The sequence below is a fragment of the Equus przewalskii genome, chromosome 1 (assembly GCF_037783145.1).
Source record: "Equus przewalskii isolate Varuska chromosome 1, EquPr2, whole genome shotgun sequence".
Classification (NCBI taxonomy): Eukaryota; Metazoa; Chordata; class Mammalia; order Perissodactyla; family Equidae; genus Equus; species Equus przewalskii.
Window position 1 is genome coordinate 154,622,456 of NC_091831.1, and position 19,130 is coordinate 154,641,585.

The window sequence follows — 19,130 nt, forward strand, 5'->3', positions numbered from 1 at the left end:
TGATCATTTTCAAAAAAAGAAAAGAAACCTGGTAGGCTTTGTTCTGTACCCTCCCCCCCACCTACATGTTATTGTTTAGAAAATCCTGCTCTTTCCTTAGCATGGAACAGGCCTAGCCATTGGGAAAGGTGTTATTGTCAAAGAGAAGTAGCAAAGATGTATCTTTTTGCTAGAATATGAGTTTTTGAAGACAAAACCACAAGTTTTTAGAAAACAACTTTAGCACACCATTCCTCAAGTCATGAGTATTCATTGTTAATTCTTATTAAGTGACTTTGCATCTCAAGGGAGGTGATCAGGATGGATGTGCTTCCATAAAAGGTGAGCACATGGCCATATGTCAGGACCAGTGAATAGAGGAGTGGAAGGGTGCTGTGATGTTATCTGTGGGGGGGACCCCCTCCCGCATCTTCCCACAGCACTCTGTATTATAATGGTCTATTTTCTGTCTCTGTGCCCCTCTTGCAGCCAGCTTGAGGGAAGAGAACCCATCTTATCAGTGTTTGAAACTCCACCCAAAAAAATGATGCTTTGTCAAGTAAATGTCCTAGGAAAGGAATGTCCCACATGCCTGAATCTCAAACATGATAAAGATATTGCCCATGCCTTCTTTCTTAGTCTTAATCAAGGAAAAGGGAGGAAGGAAATTTATATATTTATGCCTCTACCGTGGGCCACCACCTGAAGCTATAAACATAATACCTTGAGAGAACTCAGTGGGCCTCAGGTTCTCTCTACCCTCAGAAAGATGTTATTTCTCACGACTTTCTCTTCCTTACCACCAGCCTCACAGTGCTTTTCCTGAAGCACATGAGACTGGTTCCTTTGACAGTTGTCTCTGAGATCACGTAATGCAAGCCCAGAGAGCAGGTCCAGCCCCCTGGGATACTTGTGTATTCCAAACAAATAGACTCAAAACTCAGTCACACAACACGGTCAGAGCAAGTGAAACTACACTGGCATTTCCCAGTTGTCTATAATAAAAACAAAACTTTTCCCCAGATGTCTATAACAAAAACAATACTTCTGGAACAATCCGAGCAACTTAATGAGATTAAATACTTTCTACCTTTTTCATGACACATCTTTGAGAGACACACATAATTTCAATTCTGTATTCTTCTAAGTTGGCCTACCAAAAATTGCACGTGAAGAGTCTGGGTTACCATTTTATTGCTTAGATTAAGATTTTTTAAAACAATAAAATAGTAGCCAAAATGCGTCCTCAGTGGGGACAGTGAAAAGGATCTTTCCTCACAAAAAGGCTTTTTTTTTTTTTTTAAAGATTGGCACCTGAGCAACATCTGTTGCCAATCTTTTTTTTTTTTCTTCTTCTCCCCAAAGCCCCCCAGTACATAGTTGTCTATTCTAGTTGTGAGTGCCTCTGGTTGTGCTATGTGGGAAGCCGCCTCAGCGTGGCCTGACGAGCAGTGCCACGTCCGTGCCCAGGATCCGAACCAGCGACACCCTGGGCTGCTGAAGCAGAGCGTGTGAACTTAACCACTGGGCCACAGGGCCAGCCCCAAAAAGGCTAATTTTGAGATTAAAGTACATTATTATTAGACAATAATGGTTTGTGTCATTATGCCACATTTCCCCAATTCTGAAAGGCTGAGTGGACAGAATGATGCTAAGCAACATATTTAAACCCTCTCTCCAGTTCACTTGACTAAATGAACTTAGGTTTCCTAACCAAAGTATCTAATACTTTTTCTCATTTATTATACTTTTTTCCTGGTTCCAGGTTCTTCCTGATGTATTTGATTAATAAAGATGAAACAGAGCACACGGGTCAGGTGAGAAATAAAACGTCTTTAATTAGGAATCATAGCCCCCTGTAAGAGATTCCCTAAGTCCCGAGACTCACGAGAGCAGAGGCTATCTGAAATAGACAGATGACCCCATCCATCTCTTGCATGCATTTTCCCACTGCTTTCTGCATTATTCCACCATCTCTTTGTGCCTTCAGAAGCCAAAATTCTAAGGCAACTCTAATCTATTCCAAAAGACCTCCTGCTTGTCCTTCCCAACCAACACTGACATTTTCTAAACACTTACGGTTACTGCTTCAGAGTCGAATAGCTGGAGGTGGGGGGAACATTATAGAAAAAATGACAATGAGCAGCTGAGTGGGTGGCTGTAACAAAGAGCTGGAGAATCAGAGTAAAATGGGGAGAGAGAAACAGCATAAGAAAGCCAACAACCTTGTGTGGGTGACATGGGGAACGGGGAGGTGTGGGTGTATGAGTGAAAGTATGTGTCAAAAGGGAGTCTGTGATTAAGTATGAAAAGGAAATGTAAAGATTGAGAACAAGGGAGGAAAAGGTAGGTTATCAAATACTCAAACATGATTGGATTTGTAGGAAAACTTCACAGCTCAAACACTTATGAGAGAGGCAGCTGGTTTCCAGATCTGGCTTTGGCTCTTCAGGCATCTGCCTAAGCTGGCACTCAGTGTTCCCTCATCACCCATTCTTCTGCCTTCTACCCCTTCCAGATGACAGGGAATCAGCCTGCTGATAAATATTGAAGTATTTTTAGTGGCAATCATCGAGTTGGTTTCAATGTTTGGGGGTTTTTTATTGGAGTGAGAGGAATGATGGTCAGAAAGAGGGAGGAATGACTTCTTGCTCCGAAAATAGCCTGGGCTGGGACAAAGCAAGAAAGAATGTGCCAGTTGGGCCTCATAAATCCACATCAGTATTCCTAAAGGGACTCATATAGAGTAAAAATAAACTGGGTTTAACTTACTGTGATTTAAAATGAAGTACCCTTTGTTCCCATTATTTCAGGAATCCTACGTCTGGAAGATGTACCAAGAACGGTGTTGGGATTTCTTCCCAGCTGGTGACTGCTTCCGGAAACAATATGAAGATCAGCTTGGATAAATCTGAATGAAAGAGCTCCACCATTCTGGGCGGTCAACTTCCAGTGAAATAAAACCCTTCTTTTACAGTTCTGCAACATATTTGAAATGTGACATTTTCTAACTGCCTCCCTTATAAGAAAGTGTTTGTTTAAAAATCTGATATTTTGGAATTGATTTGGCTTTTTGTACCTAATGGATGTACACTGTGGCAGATAACCTGTCAAAACGTCAAAAGAACAAACAAAGGATGGCAAAGAAATAATCAAGGAAGCTCCAGTTTGAATGCCTTCAAGTTTTTCAGTTCTAACTGGTTTGCCAGGATGGCATCTTTAGGGAAAGGGTGAGAGAAGTATGAATTCTTGAATGCATAGTACCTGAAATTTTAAACAACACAACACTTGAATGTCACATGACAGCATCCCACTAGTGACTCATGGTCTGAGCTACAAAAAATCGTTTTAACTGCAGTCTAATTTTTCCCATGGTACGTGCTAGTGAATGTATCCAGAATCAGCTTGAAAAGCTTTAAGCAGTTAAAGAAATAGAGAAAAACAAACCACCACTTTGTCGACACTGAAATATCAATTAAGTGCCTTAAAACCTCTTTAGATATAGCTATGCAAGTTTTTTATGTTTCAGATGGACAGTTCCATTAAGTAGTTGTGTTGATCTTCTGTCTTTCTTACTTTATGAAACTGCACTTGAAGGTTATTCATATAATTTTTTTCAGTAACAGCTTATCAACTGCTGTTATTAGAAGAAAAGTACTGTACTGAAAATTCAGAAAAATCTCAATCTTATGCCAAATTGAGTAATGCTTCATGGTCCCTTGTAAGTAGTGGAGCTGCTGTGTTTAGATGAACCTCCTTAAATAAAATGAAGTGCCCACTGCAATAAAGTAATACACACCAATTCATGGTTTGGCCTTTTTTTAATGCACCACTTCTGGATGAGTCTACCATCACTCTGTGTCTTCTGGGAAAAGGGACATGAGACAGCCTAAAACCCCCACACAAGAAAGAAAAAAACCATAGACCAGCGTTTGTTTTTATTTTGGCCAACTGCATGCCTTGCTGCCTGCTTCTATGCTCAGCAGCTGCACCTGCTATGTTGTAAACATTGAGAGGAAGGAGGTTGGAAATGAGGGCCAGAACATCCCCTGCCCTCAAGGAATCTATTAGATTACTAAGCCAGAGAACAAATGCAACAAGCCTCTTAAATGTATTACTTTGGATGTCGCCGTTGAACACAGAGGTAGGCGTTTACTGCGGTAAGCGAGATGGAACACAGTGGCTTGGGGCATGCTCATAAACCAGCTGTTCCTGAAGGACAGCCTTGGGCCTGCCCTTACTTGCAAGGCAACCAAAAATTGCGTCAGGCACTTTTTTCATTTTCTTTCTCTCTGTCTCTTTTTCTTTTCTTTTTTGTTAGGAAATCATGCTGTCCAACCAGTCTTCAAGCTCTTCCTCAGTAACATGTTTTGATGTACTTGGTTGCTCAGATTCCACATTATTTTCTTCCATCACAGATGCTTTTTCAGGAACTGGGGAAATAAAAGCAATGTTAATAACTTTGTCCCAAAATTGAGGGTTAAAGCTTCCCTGGGGTTCGTTCCATGATATAATTCAGCCCTAATTATTACTTTACTTTACTTACAAGGGGAAACATTCTATTATTGCTCCTACTACCTAAGAAGATACAATAATATCTAAACAAATTAATAAATGGGGTAGAGATTTGCTCTTTAATTTATTCTGAAGTTGAATTTCACAGTTCACTAGTTTCTTTAAAACGACTAAGAGCTCAGCTTTCTTTTTCCTGTTGCAGCAATCCTGGAAAGTCATTAAAGGTTCTAGAATGCAGTGTGTGGATGGGGCAGTCACCCTATGCCTCTCCATATCAGATGGGCCACCATCTCGCAGAACATGCACGAATGAAAGTTTCTTCTTTTGAAAAAAAAAAAAATCGAAATAGCGAGCAAGAAGTATGGAGAGCTGGTTAACTGGCCTGTTCAGACAGTCGATTAAAAGGTCTGCTGCTGCACAGCTGGGGACTGCAAGGATCTTAATGCCTTTTTATTAGCACAAGTTCCATTTTCTGCCCCGGGTTTAATAGTGTAATCAGGCAGGTAGCAGCTTTGGAAGCCCAGTATATAGAGTGAGAGGCATGTTGTCAGAAAGGTCAGCTCAGGGGGAAGCAGAGCAGTGAGCACAGAAATAGATGTCAGTGGACAAGGCCAGATCGATGTCAGACACTGATGGAGATGGGTATGGATGTGACGCAGGTGGGGCTGTTCTCACACAGACACCAGAATCAAGAAGATGGATAGGGACTAAAATGAAAGCCATACCTTTTTCTTCTTGGGCCACTTCCCCTTCTTTCTTGGGTTCCAGGTCCTGAAATATCTGGTCTGGTAGCATGTTCTCTCTCTCTCTCACAGGCGCGTCTAAATTAAGCAGCAGATCCAGTTCTTCTTCCAAGTGGTCTGCTGCTGACTGCGGTGGGGAGGCGGGCTTCTGAGAAACCTTAGAGGGCCCCGGCCTCGGGCTGTCGTTACCCAGGTACATGGGGCAGCCAGCAGTAGCGGGTTTCAGCTCTGGGACGGACCCCTTTCCTCCAGGCCCCAAGGGCCCTTTCAACTGCATCCCTAGTCCCTTGCCTTCATCATTTCTCTTTGGTTTCACCTGAGGAAGCTCTAACGGAAGGGCAGTCTGAAAGAGATTTATAATAACTGAGTTAAACAGGAGTCCTGCCACAGTTGCTGAAGCAGAAACAAAAGCTAAGGAAGCCATCAAACTGTGCGTCATAGGAAACCCAGTTCCGACCGGAAGTTCACAAACCCTTTCCGGCCCTGCCCAGCACCCTTCCTTATTGATTTAGGGTAAATGTGGGAGACCTCACTGGAACCTAAGAGGGCGGTGCCTCCCACTCTACCCTCCTCAGCTCTGTGCTAACTCAGAGGTGAAATCAAAAAGGCCATGTCTTCCTATTCGTGGCCTGAGAACTGATAGTAGCATAGGTCTATTTGAATGTATGCTTCAATCTGTGATGAGACTTAAACATCTAAAAGCCACCGAGGAGTGATTAGCCAATCAAATCTGTTCACTATACCTAAATGCATGAATACAAAGGTGAAGGGGCAAATTCGCCAAGAAGAAAACAAAGAATGACTCCTAGTAACATTATTTGAGTAAAACATGCCAGACACGAAAGAAAACATCCTATCTGATTACATCTGTAAGAAGTCCAAAAACAGACAAAGCTAATCTTTAGTATTAGAAGTCAGGATAGTGGTTTTAAGGAAGTAGTGACTGGCTAGGGGTGGGGGGTAGCTTCTGGGGGCTGGCAATATTGATTCTTGATCTGGAAGCTGATTTCATGGTTATAAATACTTATGCATGTACTTTTCTGTATGTCATAATTTAATAAAAGTTAAAAACTCCCAGGTGACTGAAATGTGGGACTAAGGCTAAGAGCCACTGTTTTGGAGGGAGGCGCCGGGTGACTAGCCTGGTGTCAGAGGGGGTAGGTTCAGAATGAGGTTCAGCTACCATTGGAGCATTGCCCCTTTATTTGTACATTTCAGCATGTTGAGCAGACCCAGTTTGTTAATGACTCCTCAGGAATTTTAAGACAGTATGACTTTACACATAAACTTAAATATTCATCCATCATTGTCAGTTGCATGGCGAAGCCAGGATGTGGTCCTCTGTTCTAACCCTGGAATCATTTAGTTGGTTTGGACTGGGTGTCTGGCATTGTTTTTCTTTTTTTAACTCCCCAGGTGATTCTAATGTGAAAACACAGTTGAGAATAATTGCTCTACATCATGGGGTGGGGGTTGGGAGTGTGGATTTTAAAGCCATTTAGCTAGGATTTCAGAGTTACTGCAATTACTTTATACCTTTACTTGAGGGCTGGCCACTGACACAACATCCTTCACTTCTGAATGCTCACAACACTCCTGTTTCTCTCCTGAGTCCTGGGGCCCCATCAGCTTCACCTCACTGTTTCCCTGATGTGTTCTGTTAACCATTCACATTGTGAGGGGCCAAATTATGCATGTCAGAACTCTGACCATCTCTGGACACCCAGCAGGAAAAGCAGCACTCTCCCAATCACTAGGACACCCCCAAACACCCCTAAAGCAGCCCCAGCATGATTCCCCATCACAGGCAAATGCCATCCTCTCTTCTTCTCTGCCTGGCCTCTAACTGTCCTCCAGCCCTCAATTTTACTTGCTGACCTCAATTTGAGACTAGTAAGTGCAATGGAAACAACACTTGGGTGGGTAACAAATTTATGGCTATGCTCAAGCCTAGCATCACATTATGCTACAGAACGAAGCTGATCAGTGTAACTGCTGGGATTCTATTTAAAATTAGTACTGCCCAGGGTTTCACTTTTTTAAAAAATTCAATTGAACCGCAATTAAATTTGGGTTTTTTTTGAGGAAGATTAGCCCTGAGCTAACATCTGCTGCCAATCCTCCTCTTTTTGCTGAGGAAGACTGGCCCTGAGCTAACATCTGTGCCCATCTTCCTGTACTTTATATGTGGGATGCCTGCCACAGCTTGGCTTAACAAGCAGTATGTAGGTCCGCACCTGAGATCTAAACCGGTGAACCCCAGGCCACCAAAGCAGAACATGTGAACTTAACTGCTGTGCCACTGGGCTGGCCTGAACCGCAATTAAATTTTGAAGTTCCTTATAGTATAGTCCTTGAGGCTTCTCCTCTCTTCGTCAAATCATTAGTTGCCATCTTACACTGATTCCTCCCAAATTTATATTTCTAGCCCTTAATTCCAAATGATAAATTTCTATATCCAACTGAGTAACATTTCCACTTTGTTTCTCAGAGCCACAAACTCATAAGGTCCAAACCTCTCCCTCCTGATTCTACCTACCCCTGAGTTGCACAAGCTGGAAAACCTAGAATAATTCTTTGCCTGCCCTCTCTCCATTTCCAGTATTTCACCACGTCCTGTTAATTTTACTTTTGAAGCACCTCTTGGTAAAGTCCAGTTCTCTGCCATCTCTCCCATCATTACCCGAGGCTGAACTATAGTATTCCTTACCTGGACCCAGCAGCAGCATCCTAATTTGCTTCTCTCATCTACTCTCTTCTTGCATGTGTGTGCAAGTGCAGATTTACCAATAAACACGTCCACCCCAATCCCATAGCCCACTCGCAGTCTATAGCCAGAATGTTCTTTATTATATTCTTGTTAATGTAGATCTGAGTGGGTCACTCTGCTTTAAATTCCAACTCAGATGTCCTTGCACCTTGGATCTCAGCTTCTCCGTCACTTCCTCAGGAAAGCCATTCCTCATCCTGCCAAACTTGATCAGGTTCACTATTGTACCCTGTACTTTTCCTTCACAGGACTTATCACAATTTGATAATCTGATGAATACTCATCTTTCCCAATAGATTAAGCTCCCTGAGGGCAGGAACCGTGTCTGTCTACTCACTACCATATCCTTATGCCTAACACAGAGCCTGGCACGGAAATATTTTAAGTAAAACACCAGCCAGACTTTATACTTTTGCATTACAATGAATTCTAATACAGTGGTGCCTTTAAAATGTTTCAAATAGAAAATGTAAAGATAAACACTTTAAAAAATTATTTCATCCTCCCTTAAAACTTGACAAAATGCTACCTGCTACAAAACTCTCAGCTCTACGAAAGGAAAAGCTGTCTGAGACATCAGCAGAGGGATATTTTTCTTCTCCTACCCTAATCCACACCAACTTGAGGATGCTGTCAGGGTTTTTACCTGGACCAATTCAGCAGCAACATTGAGTCGGAGTGAGATAGGCAGTTCTTGAAGGGCTCGAACCAGTGACTCGCAGTCCACGTAAAATGCTGAATTCTATTAAAAAAAAAATATATATATATATGTGTGTATGTCAGGTGATGATTACATATGGCCTTTTAGAAATAAAAAAGCAGAAGATGATCGGAAGTAACTGTAAATAAATCATCCATTGGAGTTACTTTTAGCTGAGAGTCAGATCATAAATCACACTTGATGTGGTTATACTTTCTATCATCTCTGCACTAAGATGAGCAAAACCAAAACCAAAACCATGTTCTTGAGTCACAGCTCACGCTGTCAGAACAGCTGCAGGGCTGTGATCACCTCCACATCAAGACTGCACGGTAACCTGGAAACGGGGGACAATCTTGGAATTACTAGGAAACTGAAAGAAAAAGAAGCATTTAATGTAATCTAAGTGGACCCCTCCCTCAAATTCAGATGGCCAGTCTTTGGGAGAGGAGGGAAGAGCTCTCCAGGCAGCAAGATGGGGCTGACGGGCGTCACCGAAGGAGCCCATGCGGTATATGCTTCTCTTCCAACCAGAAAGCAGAGGACAGAAACTTACCCTCTAGAGGGCAGTACTCTTTATGAGTCCAATACTGAAAACTTCCTTTGACTCCTGTCCCATTCATACAAGTCAAGTCATATCCGTGCAATGACCTCACAAATTGACAGTATTTGAGAAAACATTCCAGATTATCACATGGCTTCATAGCAGTATAATAGCTGCTTTTCAGTGCCCTGGCCACTCAAGAGAAGGAAGGAAAACTAAAATGTGGTTACAATGACCTCACATTAGAGGCCAGCACCACCAACCACCTCGTCTACAAAGGACTGTCACAGGCCCAGATAGAACCACGTCTTATCCTATAATCATTGGCTTCAAGTGAAATGAAAACCCAGGCATCATCTAGTCTAATCTCGACTCCCCTGCAGCACTGTCTCGGTAGCTGGGAGATGGAGAGTCATTCCTGGTGCACTCAAGAAGAGTCCCAGTACTAAATCCAGACCTACTGTCACCCTAATACCCCCAACAGCAGTATATGGAGATCGAAAGAAAGAATGTGGCTTTTCAATCGCCCTTCTGAAATTTCCCAGAGATGGCTGGCTCTTATGTAAGCAACATTGGCAGCACCAGAGGTGGCCCTTGCCCTGGAAAAAAAGGAACTTATATCGAAAAGAAATAGTGTATTTAGGGAACCGGATGGAGGGTAACAAAGTCCTGATAAGAAAGTGGAAAATTCAGTATGTGTCCAGGCCTTCCCTCAGTCCTGTGCTCACCGATAAGTGCTGTGGTCAAGACCAGCATATCAAGTCTTTGATTGGAGAAACTTTCTCAATCTGCTAGAAAAGTGTGATCCTGATTGCTTAACACACAGGTAAGTCACCACACTACAAACTGGAAATCTCACTCTTTCCACCGCTAAGGTGTCTGCAAAGTCATACGTGTAGCCCCTTCTTTCAGCCCATAAAAGAGTAAGAACTTTCCCTCTGTGATGCCCCCCAACCATTCACCTTCTGCTCTCTTAGCTGTAGAGAAGGACCCTTGAGACACACTGGGATCTGGGTGGAAGTGTCCAAACTTCCTCTGCCTTCTTTTGCATCATGTGCAAAACGACCACAAGGTAAACAACGAAAAGTCTGTGAGGTTGCACAAAGACCTGGGGACCAGCCAGGCTGTGCTCATGAGCCACGTCCTGAATGACAGGTGTTTGGCTGTGTCTGCTACTGGAATGTCTCCTTCTCCCATATTTCTAATTCCCACCCATCATCCAAGGCCCAGGTGACATTGCACCTCCTCCAGGATGCTGTTGAGATACTTCAAACCACCACAGTGATAGTGACTTCTCCTCATTTCCTTGCAGGAGTCCCAGAGCCTAGAATCCCCGTCACATGCCACTTTGTGAGAAGACTCTCCTTTTCTCATCACCAGTTTTCCCCTAAAGAGCTAAAGCTGAAGGCCTTAGATATAAAGTGATCTGAAGTGAATTGCTTGTAATAGTAAAGTGTGAACTTAACTATCGGCTTAATTGGAATCATAACCATGACTCAGCTTTTTGCTACATGTTTTAAAATAACTGATGGGCTATTTTTGCCTGGAGAGCCCAGGCTCCATCTGCACCTGGCCAACTGTGATGGTCAGTCGCAGCTGGAGTGCACAGCCTGACCTGCAGTGCCAGGACACCCTACTGCCTTCTCTCCTGTATCCTCCATTAGTGGCCTCACCACTCACCTCGTCATCAAGCTAGAAAGCTTAGTGCCACTACAAATCTTTCTTGTCCTTTTTTGACCTAGATCTGGTCAGTGACACAATCTACCTCATCTTCTGCTGAAGACCCATCTATCAGGAAACCATCTTCCCCTCTCACTGCCGCACGCTGTCAGGCCCTCGTTCCTTCCTGTTCACCCAACGTAATACCCTCCTAACTAGTTTCCTTACCACCAGTCTCTCATCGCTCCAATCCCTACCTCCCAATATTGCTGAGGCCAAATCTAGCCATTTCCACTTTCTTGCTAAACAAAACTTTTGTTAACAAATAATAGTAGTAATAAGAGCTAATCCTGAGTGTTTCATAGGTGTCAGGAACTGCACTAAAGGGCCTTTACTTACTATTGAATTTAATCCTCTTTACAACTCCAAGTTATATTTTATTAGTAGTTCCATTTTACAGATGAGAAAACAAGAGAAGGAAAGAAGTATGCCAACTCGTAGAACTAGGATTCACACTCAGGTTTCTCTCTCCAAAGTCTAAGTTCTTACCCACATGCTAAACTGTCCCCTGAAGAAAGGGAAGATCAAGCTGCTGGTATTAACTGGCCCAGACCCACCCTTGAAGCCCCCTCCTCTGGGAATATGACACTCCAGCCACACTCCCCACTCTGACGCAGCCTGGCCTTTCAGATCTCCTCAGCCTTCTCCTATTGCTGCCCTCGACAGGACCACCAGAACCACAGTCATCCACCAAGGCCCATTCAAATGATCTTTTTCCCATGGTACTGTGCTTAATCACTTTCAGCCCAAAGTAGCTGTCCACAGTATTATGTTAATTCGCTTATTACACCACTTATTTTATGTTGCATTCTTTTTCATTTATTATGTAAGTATTTACTGATCACCTACTATATGTCAGCCACTGTGCTAAGGTGAGAGGCCCAGGGCAATGACCAAGCCTAGACTCTGTCTTATTCGTCTTTGAATAAGCTGCATCTTTACAATAAAATATCTAGTAAATAATAAGTGCTCAGCGTTTTGATGAAAGAAGAACCTTGGAATTATTTGAAACTCTCAGGATAAATGAAATATTCTCTGATAGCCAAACATGGTTCAAAAGCAGTTGAAATGTGAGTTGTTTGGCTTTCTAAACTGTACCTCAGGTATATGCCCAGACAGACTCAAGTAAAGACAAATATTTTTAATTCCTAGCTTTTTCCATATTATAATACATACTGTTTGTAAAGTGGCAGGCAGTCATTTTACAACTTCCCTCCTGTTGGTCTGTATAATCAGTCAATGTCCATCCCAAACAACTGAACAGAACACCAGCCTAGAGATAAAATGAGTCACCTACAGTGTGTGTCCTGAGCGGGTAGCAGAATGGGGAGGAGGTGCCTTAGCTTTGGGATTCGGTTCTCTTGCTCAGCCACCTGTCTCAAGCTGTGGGCAGACTGTCTAATCATCGTATCAGACAGCATGCTCTAGCCCTGGAGTCAGGGAACATGTGACAAGCCTCCACTAATTCTCTGCACATTGTTAAAGGGTAAGAATACTTGTCATCTCTCATACGGAAAGAATCAGTGAAACCCTGCTTGAAAAATACTGAGAACTTCTTGGGAAGAAATGGCATGAACACAAAGCAAATGAAGTGTTTGGGCTTTACGGATTCACTGAAAGACTTCTATGACGTTTGTTCTTATTTTATAGCTTTATCCTCCTAATTATAGAAGAGTTATTTAAAGCTATAAAGTTAAGGATTTTCTCACCTAATACCAAAAACAGTGTGGGAGAAAAAAACTAATTTCTGACCCGAAGGAGAATTTTCACAGCAAGAGAAAAGAGGGAAGACCAAATGACAAAGTAATTCATCCAACATCATGACTATAAACTTTCTACCTGGTAACCTAGTCTATATAAATAATTCACACAGATGGCCATGTATAAAGGTGAACTCTAGCTTCAAGGACCTGTATAATTTAAGCTCCTTGAAAATTTTCTGAACAATTTAGACAACTGAGACTAAACTATACACGAATTACTAGACTCTCTTCTACATGAAGATTCTATCTCAATAATAATGTAAAAGGTGTTAGTCTTCAGCTTTGAGATGAGCCAATCTACAGTCAAGATAAAGCTTCATCTCACCTGTTTTGGACACGAAGCTTCAGCATCCCACTCTTTCTCCTCGGCAAACCGGAACTGTGCGAAGGAGTCCCCTAGGAAGAGGAGAAAAACATACAATTTTATTCAAAAGCCAAAGGAAAACACTCAGCTCTCTCAATTTCCCTTTTGGAATAAACTGCCATTGCTGAAGAGCTAACCGTTCTGAATTCAGTGATATCATTCAACAGAGGGTCCTGGCTTCCACATCCTTACACAGCAATCTGTGCATGGTTGGCCACTTGGGAATATTGTTGGCAACTTCATTCATTGTTTCACTCAACTCTCAGCAAGCCACCACCCTACATGCCTCTTGAGAGACAGCTAAACTTCTCAGGCCTACAAACACAGCCATCTACCCAAATTTAGCATATTTTCATCTCATCTGCTTAACGTATGCAAGGCAACTTAAAATTATGATTTTGGGGGTGGGCAAAGCAGAAAAGGGAGGAGAAGAACAGAATTGAAGGAAAGCAGTTCTAGGCTGATCCACAACACGAGAGACTTAAAATATCTCTTTGAAGTGAGGTTAGTAACTTCAACCATTACTCCAAAAATCATCTGGTTAGAATGTCAAATGCAAAATAAAACTCAAAAGATGTGCAGTAGATTAGTTAACGTGAATCATGGTGCATGGCTCTGAGCTCCTGGAATAAAGGAAAATGAACATGTAAGATCAACATAAACAAGCATGAAAGATGATCCTATGCAGCAAGCTTTGAGGCAAGGTTTATTTTGTAAATGTGTACTTATCCAATTATTTGCATTAAGAACAGCTAACTTATAAATGAAGAATTATTTCTCTGCCTACTTTTCAGGATCCTCCAAAATGTGGTCCTACCTCATTAACCCATGTTTACTTCCTATTTGTTCAGACTTTCTGCTCCAGAGTCAGCCTCTTTTCACATTCCAAACATGCTTTTAAGCCCACCCTATCCTCATTTCTTTTTCAGTCCTTCCCCCTTGTCTGGAAGATGTCTACCCATTCATATGCTATTCAGACTTCAAGACTCAGGTGCAGGCCCACTTCCTCTTCCTGTGATACCTTTCAGGGTTTCTAATTCTAGAGTCCATTCTTTACTTCTAAATTAAAAGAGGGAAAAAGAAGTGAAGAATTCAAAATTAAAGAGGAAGACAAAGATATCATTTGAACCTATGCCACCCCCACCATTCCCAAACACACAGATTATTACATTAACATTTGACAAAATCAAATTCAAGGCAAAAAGGACCAAGAATGCTCTTTATCATGAGAAAAGGTAAAATCACTACCCTTAGTCATCGGCAAATCAACATGATCCCTCAAAAATTATGATATAAAGGACCTGAATAACATAACTATTAAGGTCTTACATGTGTATGTGGATATACAAGTCTATGTGTGCATGTATGCATTGTGATTATGTGTAGTTTCTTTATAAATATCTGTGCAACATTAATTTTTTAAAAGGACTATAAAAAGCCACAAAAAACCTCAATAAATCCTAAAACGCAGAAGTCATACAAACCATATTCACTGGTGATAAACATTTGTGGCACATATAGGCAAAGAGTTAAGATCTCTTACATACAAAGAGCTTTGCAAATCAACCAGAAAAAAACCACCTCATAGAAAAACAGGAAAGGAGCAAGAATAAGAAAGATGAACAGCTAAAATATACATGAAACAAATATTAAATGAATAAATTAAAAAGCAATCTAGCAGATTTTTAAAACTTGGCCAAATAGCTGAATACCTTATTCAGTGTTATTTTTGGCACTCCTGAACTTCTATATTATAAACGATCTTATGATTGCACAGATTACTATAATATATAATCAGCACAAGATAACAGTAATGCAAATAAGGCATTTATATGTATTATTTATTTATTTTTAGTAAGGTTACAATTTATAATAATATATAAATTTCAGGCGTACATCACTATATTTCGACTTCTGTATGGACTACCTCATATTCACCACCAAAAGTCTAGTTTCCAGCCATCTTTATTTTTAATATCTGAATACTCACTTTCACATAGAGGTTAGATTCCAACAATGGCTAAACAGCTTGTTGTAAACCAATCCTTGTGCTGAGAACAACTAGGAACAGTAGGCCAAAAAAAAAAAAAATCTATCCGGAGACATTAGAGAGTTACCAAGGCAGTGAGGATATGAAGGACAAAAGTCCCAGAGAGAAGAGAAACGCAGTGAGGTAAATAGAACATTCAGAACTGCTTTCCTCTCTGAGGCATTTGTTAATTTCCAAAGGTGGTGCTGAGAGACTGAAAACTTGACCATAAAGTAATAACCAGGGAGGCTGAGAAGCTGCAGAGAGCTCTGCTAGTCTTGTGGCACTGGGTGGACAAAAACTGGAGTTCAGGGTCTGTGGATGAGGAAGAGTCTTGGGAAATCAAGGCTTTCAGGTGGGACCCCTGGTGACCAGATCTTAGAAGTAGGGAGAAAGTAGGAACAGGCCAGCCCTCACATAGTCTGAGACAAAGCTGTGAATAGCTCAATCTCTGATTCTGCCTACAAGAGGCAAAGTAAATCCTTTTGGGAGAAAAATGACATTATCGATAGCCTACAATTACTCTACCATTTTTTATATACGGTATCTAAAATTCATTAAAAACCATCAGGCTTCTCAGGAGTTAAGACCAAAATAACAGAAAACTAAGAAAGAGGAGGGAAAAAAACAGACAAGAGGAAAAGATCCACAGAGGTTAAGAGATTGGAGTTATCAAACACGAATTTTGTTAATTTTGCAATGTAAAAATGTCAAGAATCGGAAAAATTGTAAAATCACAACAATGACATCTACATAGTTATCTTTGATTCATAGAAAATGAAGTATACAAATAAAAAATATAAAGAAGAAAATGTTTGAGATAAATGAGATACCTAAAACATGTTTTATTTACAGTCATCCAACTTCAAAACAGTACAATTTAAAAAATCTAATAAATAAAGCATACAGAGGCTAATTTTGAAAAATAAGCTTGTTAAAATGACTACTAAAGAATGCCAACCCCTCTAATCCTCTCATTCAAGATAAAAGAGTGTCAGACTTGTTGAAATTATGAATCCTAGAATCAAGAGTGCTTCTGGAAAACATGTTACCAAAATGCTCCTTCCTGAATTCTGTCGTGACACGCACAAAAACGATGGTGGTATTACCAAATGTGCTACTCCTATACCTTGTACTTCAGACATCTGGACATGCAGAAACAATCTGAGACTTTAAATAAGACAGCACGGTACATTAACAGTGCATTCAATTCTGCTCTTGCTTTATTTGCTTGCTGAAGGAGCTCCTGGTTTCTCACACTGACATGGTAAATCCGACTGCAGATGATAGAATGGAAACTCGTAAAGAACAATGACAACCAATTGTTGTTGACAATGGAGCAAACATAGTGAAGTGTGTCTTAGGAGTCACAAGCATTCAAAGCTGTGGTCACGCTCACCAGCTGTGGGTTCAGAAAGTAATTCTAGCACAGAGTAATGAACAGAATAGAACTAGAAAGAATAAAAGGAGTATAGCACCTTCTTCCTTCTTCTTCATCCAAAGCCTAATTTCATGACTTGTAAGAGGTTGTGGAATCGCGTTGATGTGTACTTAAACAATATCCTCAAACAAGACGGAGGAGCAGCTAGGGCCTGTTACACAGGCTGCTGAACAACAATAGCAACAAAACTCCCATGATATTCTACTCTGCAGATAAGAATATCAAAATAGCAGGTCTGCTAAATCCAATGACTGCTTATTAAGAGGGTAATTCATTCACTAGAATCTGCTAAAAAAAAAAAGGGGGGGGAGGGGTAAACAAAAATGACATACCTTGAGAGTACACATTTTTCGTACATGATAAAAAGTCTCATATCATTCTCTTCCAGCAACAATGCTCAAGTGGGTGTGCGTGCAATGTAAGCTGAGATACAGGTGACACTGAAACAATTTTGTTGTATCTTGAAAGTCAACTACATTACACTACTGCCACACTTCTAGAGCCAAAATTAATGACAAATTTTTTTCAATCAACTAATTGTATGAAGCAGCAAAAATACTAGAACGGTAGATATACGTAATGGCAGCAATCTTAAAAGTAGGCTTCTGAAAATATTCAGAAAGAATGTTTCAAGCAGTGTATGATGCTTCCATTTCTGGGATTCTGTCAATGAAACTTGATCATCAAACAAATCTCCAAGTCTAGGGATGAACGAGAAGGTAAATCTTTACCTGGTCTATTAGCTAGTCTTTACCTAGTTATGATTAGAGGGGACAACAAGTTTAATTGCTGAGAGGGAACATTTCCCCCAGCAGTCATCTATTCTAGCAGAGTTGGGCAAACAATACCTTGCTCCTCTACCTACCTCACCTGAAAGCTACCATTTCAGCATCACAGATGTGCGGTATAGCACAGTGACCGCAGCAACAGTCTAACGGCAGACAGCGGCGAGAAACGAGAACACTTGTATACTGTCAAAATTAAACCTGGCTACTAAAAACTTTTATAATCAAATTTTAATTGTTTTGTTGAAATTTCAGATTTTTTTCTTGTATTCTAGACGTCCATCCTATGATAGTGATATTTAGCTTTAGCTTCAGCTACATGATCTAACACTTGACCATTTGGCCAAAATGTGCACTTCATGTGCCTCCAATATTAGTGACATTCTATGAGGTCATTTTAAAAATAAGGTGGCTTATGCAATGTACAGCATGGTGACTATACTTAATTACACTGTATTGCATAATTGAAAGTTGCTGAGAGAGTAGATCTTAAAATTCTCAGCACAAGAAAAAAGAAATTTGTAAGCATATATGGGAATGGAGTTAACTAGACTTACTGTGGTGATCGTTTTGCAATACGTACAAATATTGAATCATTATGTTGTACACTTGAAACTAACATAATGTTATATATCAATTATACCTCAATTTAAAACAATAAGGTAGCTTTATATGTAGCGATATGGAAACATCCATTATTTCAACCGTTACATGAAAAAATCAAGTTTTAATACAATATGAATAAGGTATATATGTACATACACATATATACACATAATATGTGTATAAGCAAATATATCACAAAAATACTAATATATACATAGAAATAAGTCAATATTATATACCTATTTTAAGAATGATTCTCAGAGTGTGGGATTGAAGGAGACTTTTCCTTTCTGCATAACACATTTTCCAGTTGACCTTTCCTTTGTAAACAATAAGCATGTTACTTTTGGAACTGTGCCAAACAGAAGTAAGGAAATCTAGAAAAAGCTGAAATATCTTGAAGACAAGGACCTTCCCAGAATGCATTTAAGACAAAACACCCATAGATCTCAAAAGGTAAAACCACAGATCTCATTCATTCTAACTCTCACTTTATAGAACAATAAAGAACCTTAGGTCTAGAGAGGTTCAACGGCCTGCCCATGGCCACATAGATAGTTAATGGCTGGACACCAAGACCTCTTGGCTCCTAAGATTTATTATTCTACCTTTAACTAACAAAGTTCTTTCCACTACTTCCACTAGGTTTCTTAGTTATCTGAGTTCTCTAAGACAAAAACAGACAATAAATATTTTATGACATTTGACATACTATTATTTGATATGTTGACAATATGTGATGATATGAAAATCCAAACTCAAAAAGAAAGAATTCCTCATTTTAGGAAAGGAATCACTTCAGCGGTTCCTTTAAATAGCTATTATAGTACTTTTAAAAATAAGAGTGTTTTTGTAGAACTCTTAAGTATTCTAATAATGATAACACTGGAGAAATAAAACTGATATACCAACTCTGTTACTGTATTTATAATACCCAGGATTCTCACTCTGCCTAACTTCTCAAACTGGTCTAACATATATTTTATGATCAGTAGACATGACAAAATAGACACTAAACTTGTTAGAATTCCATAGTACCAATATGGCTTCAAAAAGCTTACCATCTAGTCACAGGTAACACAGCTTTCAATTTTAAGCTTACCCTTTCAGACCCATCAGCAAAAAAGAGCTCTCAGCCAAGCAAAAGTATTTAACATAACCATACAGCTCTC

At 40.4% G+C, this 19,130-nt stretch overlaps 2 protein-coding genes across 11 annotated transcripts in view; one reads left to right on the forward strand and one right to left on the reverse strand.

Annotated features, from left to right (window-relative positions):
• Window positions 1-3,781, forward strand: part of RYR3 (ryanodine receptor 3) — a 485,038-nt gene extending 481,257 nt beyond the window's left edge. For all 10 annotated transcript variants that reach the window (XM_070584420.1, XM_070584411.1, XM_070584464.1 and 7 more), the window contains 2 exons: window positions 1,745-1,796; window positions 2,793-3,781. In XM_070584420.1, coding sequence (XP_070440521.1) covers window positions 1,745-1,796; window positions 2,793-2,888 — 148 coding nt within the window. In that variant the 3' untranslated portion in view covers window positions 2,889-3,781. The remainder of the gene's footprint in view (window positions 1-1,744; window positions 1,797-2,792) is intronic.
• AVEN (apoptosis and caspase activation inhibitor) overlaps window positions 3,782-19,130 on the reverse strand; it is a 164,706-nt gene continuing 149,357 nt past the window's right edge. The window contains exons 3-6 of the mRNA XM_070584507.1: window positions 13,059-13,129; window positions 8,654-8,749; window positions 5,220-5,580; window positions 3,782-4,412 (exon numbers count right to left, since the gene is read on the reverse strand). Of these exons, the coding sequence (XP_070440608.1) occupies window positions 4,297-4,412; window positions 5,220-5,580; window positions 8,654-8,749; window positions 13,059-13,129 (644 nt within the window). The 3' untranslated portion in view covers window positions 3,782-4,296. The remainder of the gene's footprint in view (window positions 4,413-5,219; window positions 5,581-8,653; window positions 8,750-13,058; window positions 13,130-19,130) is intronic.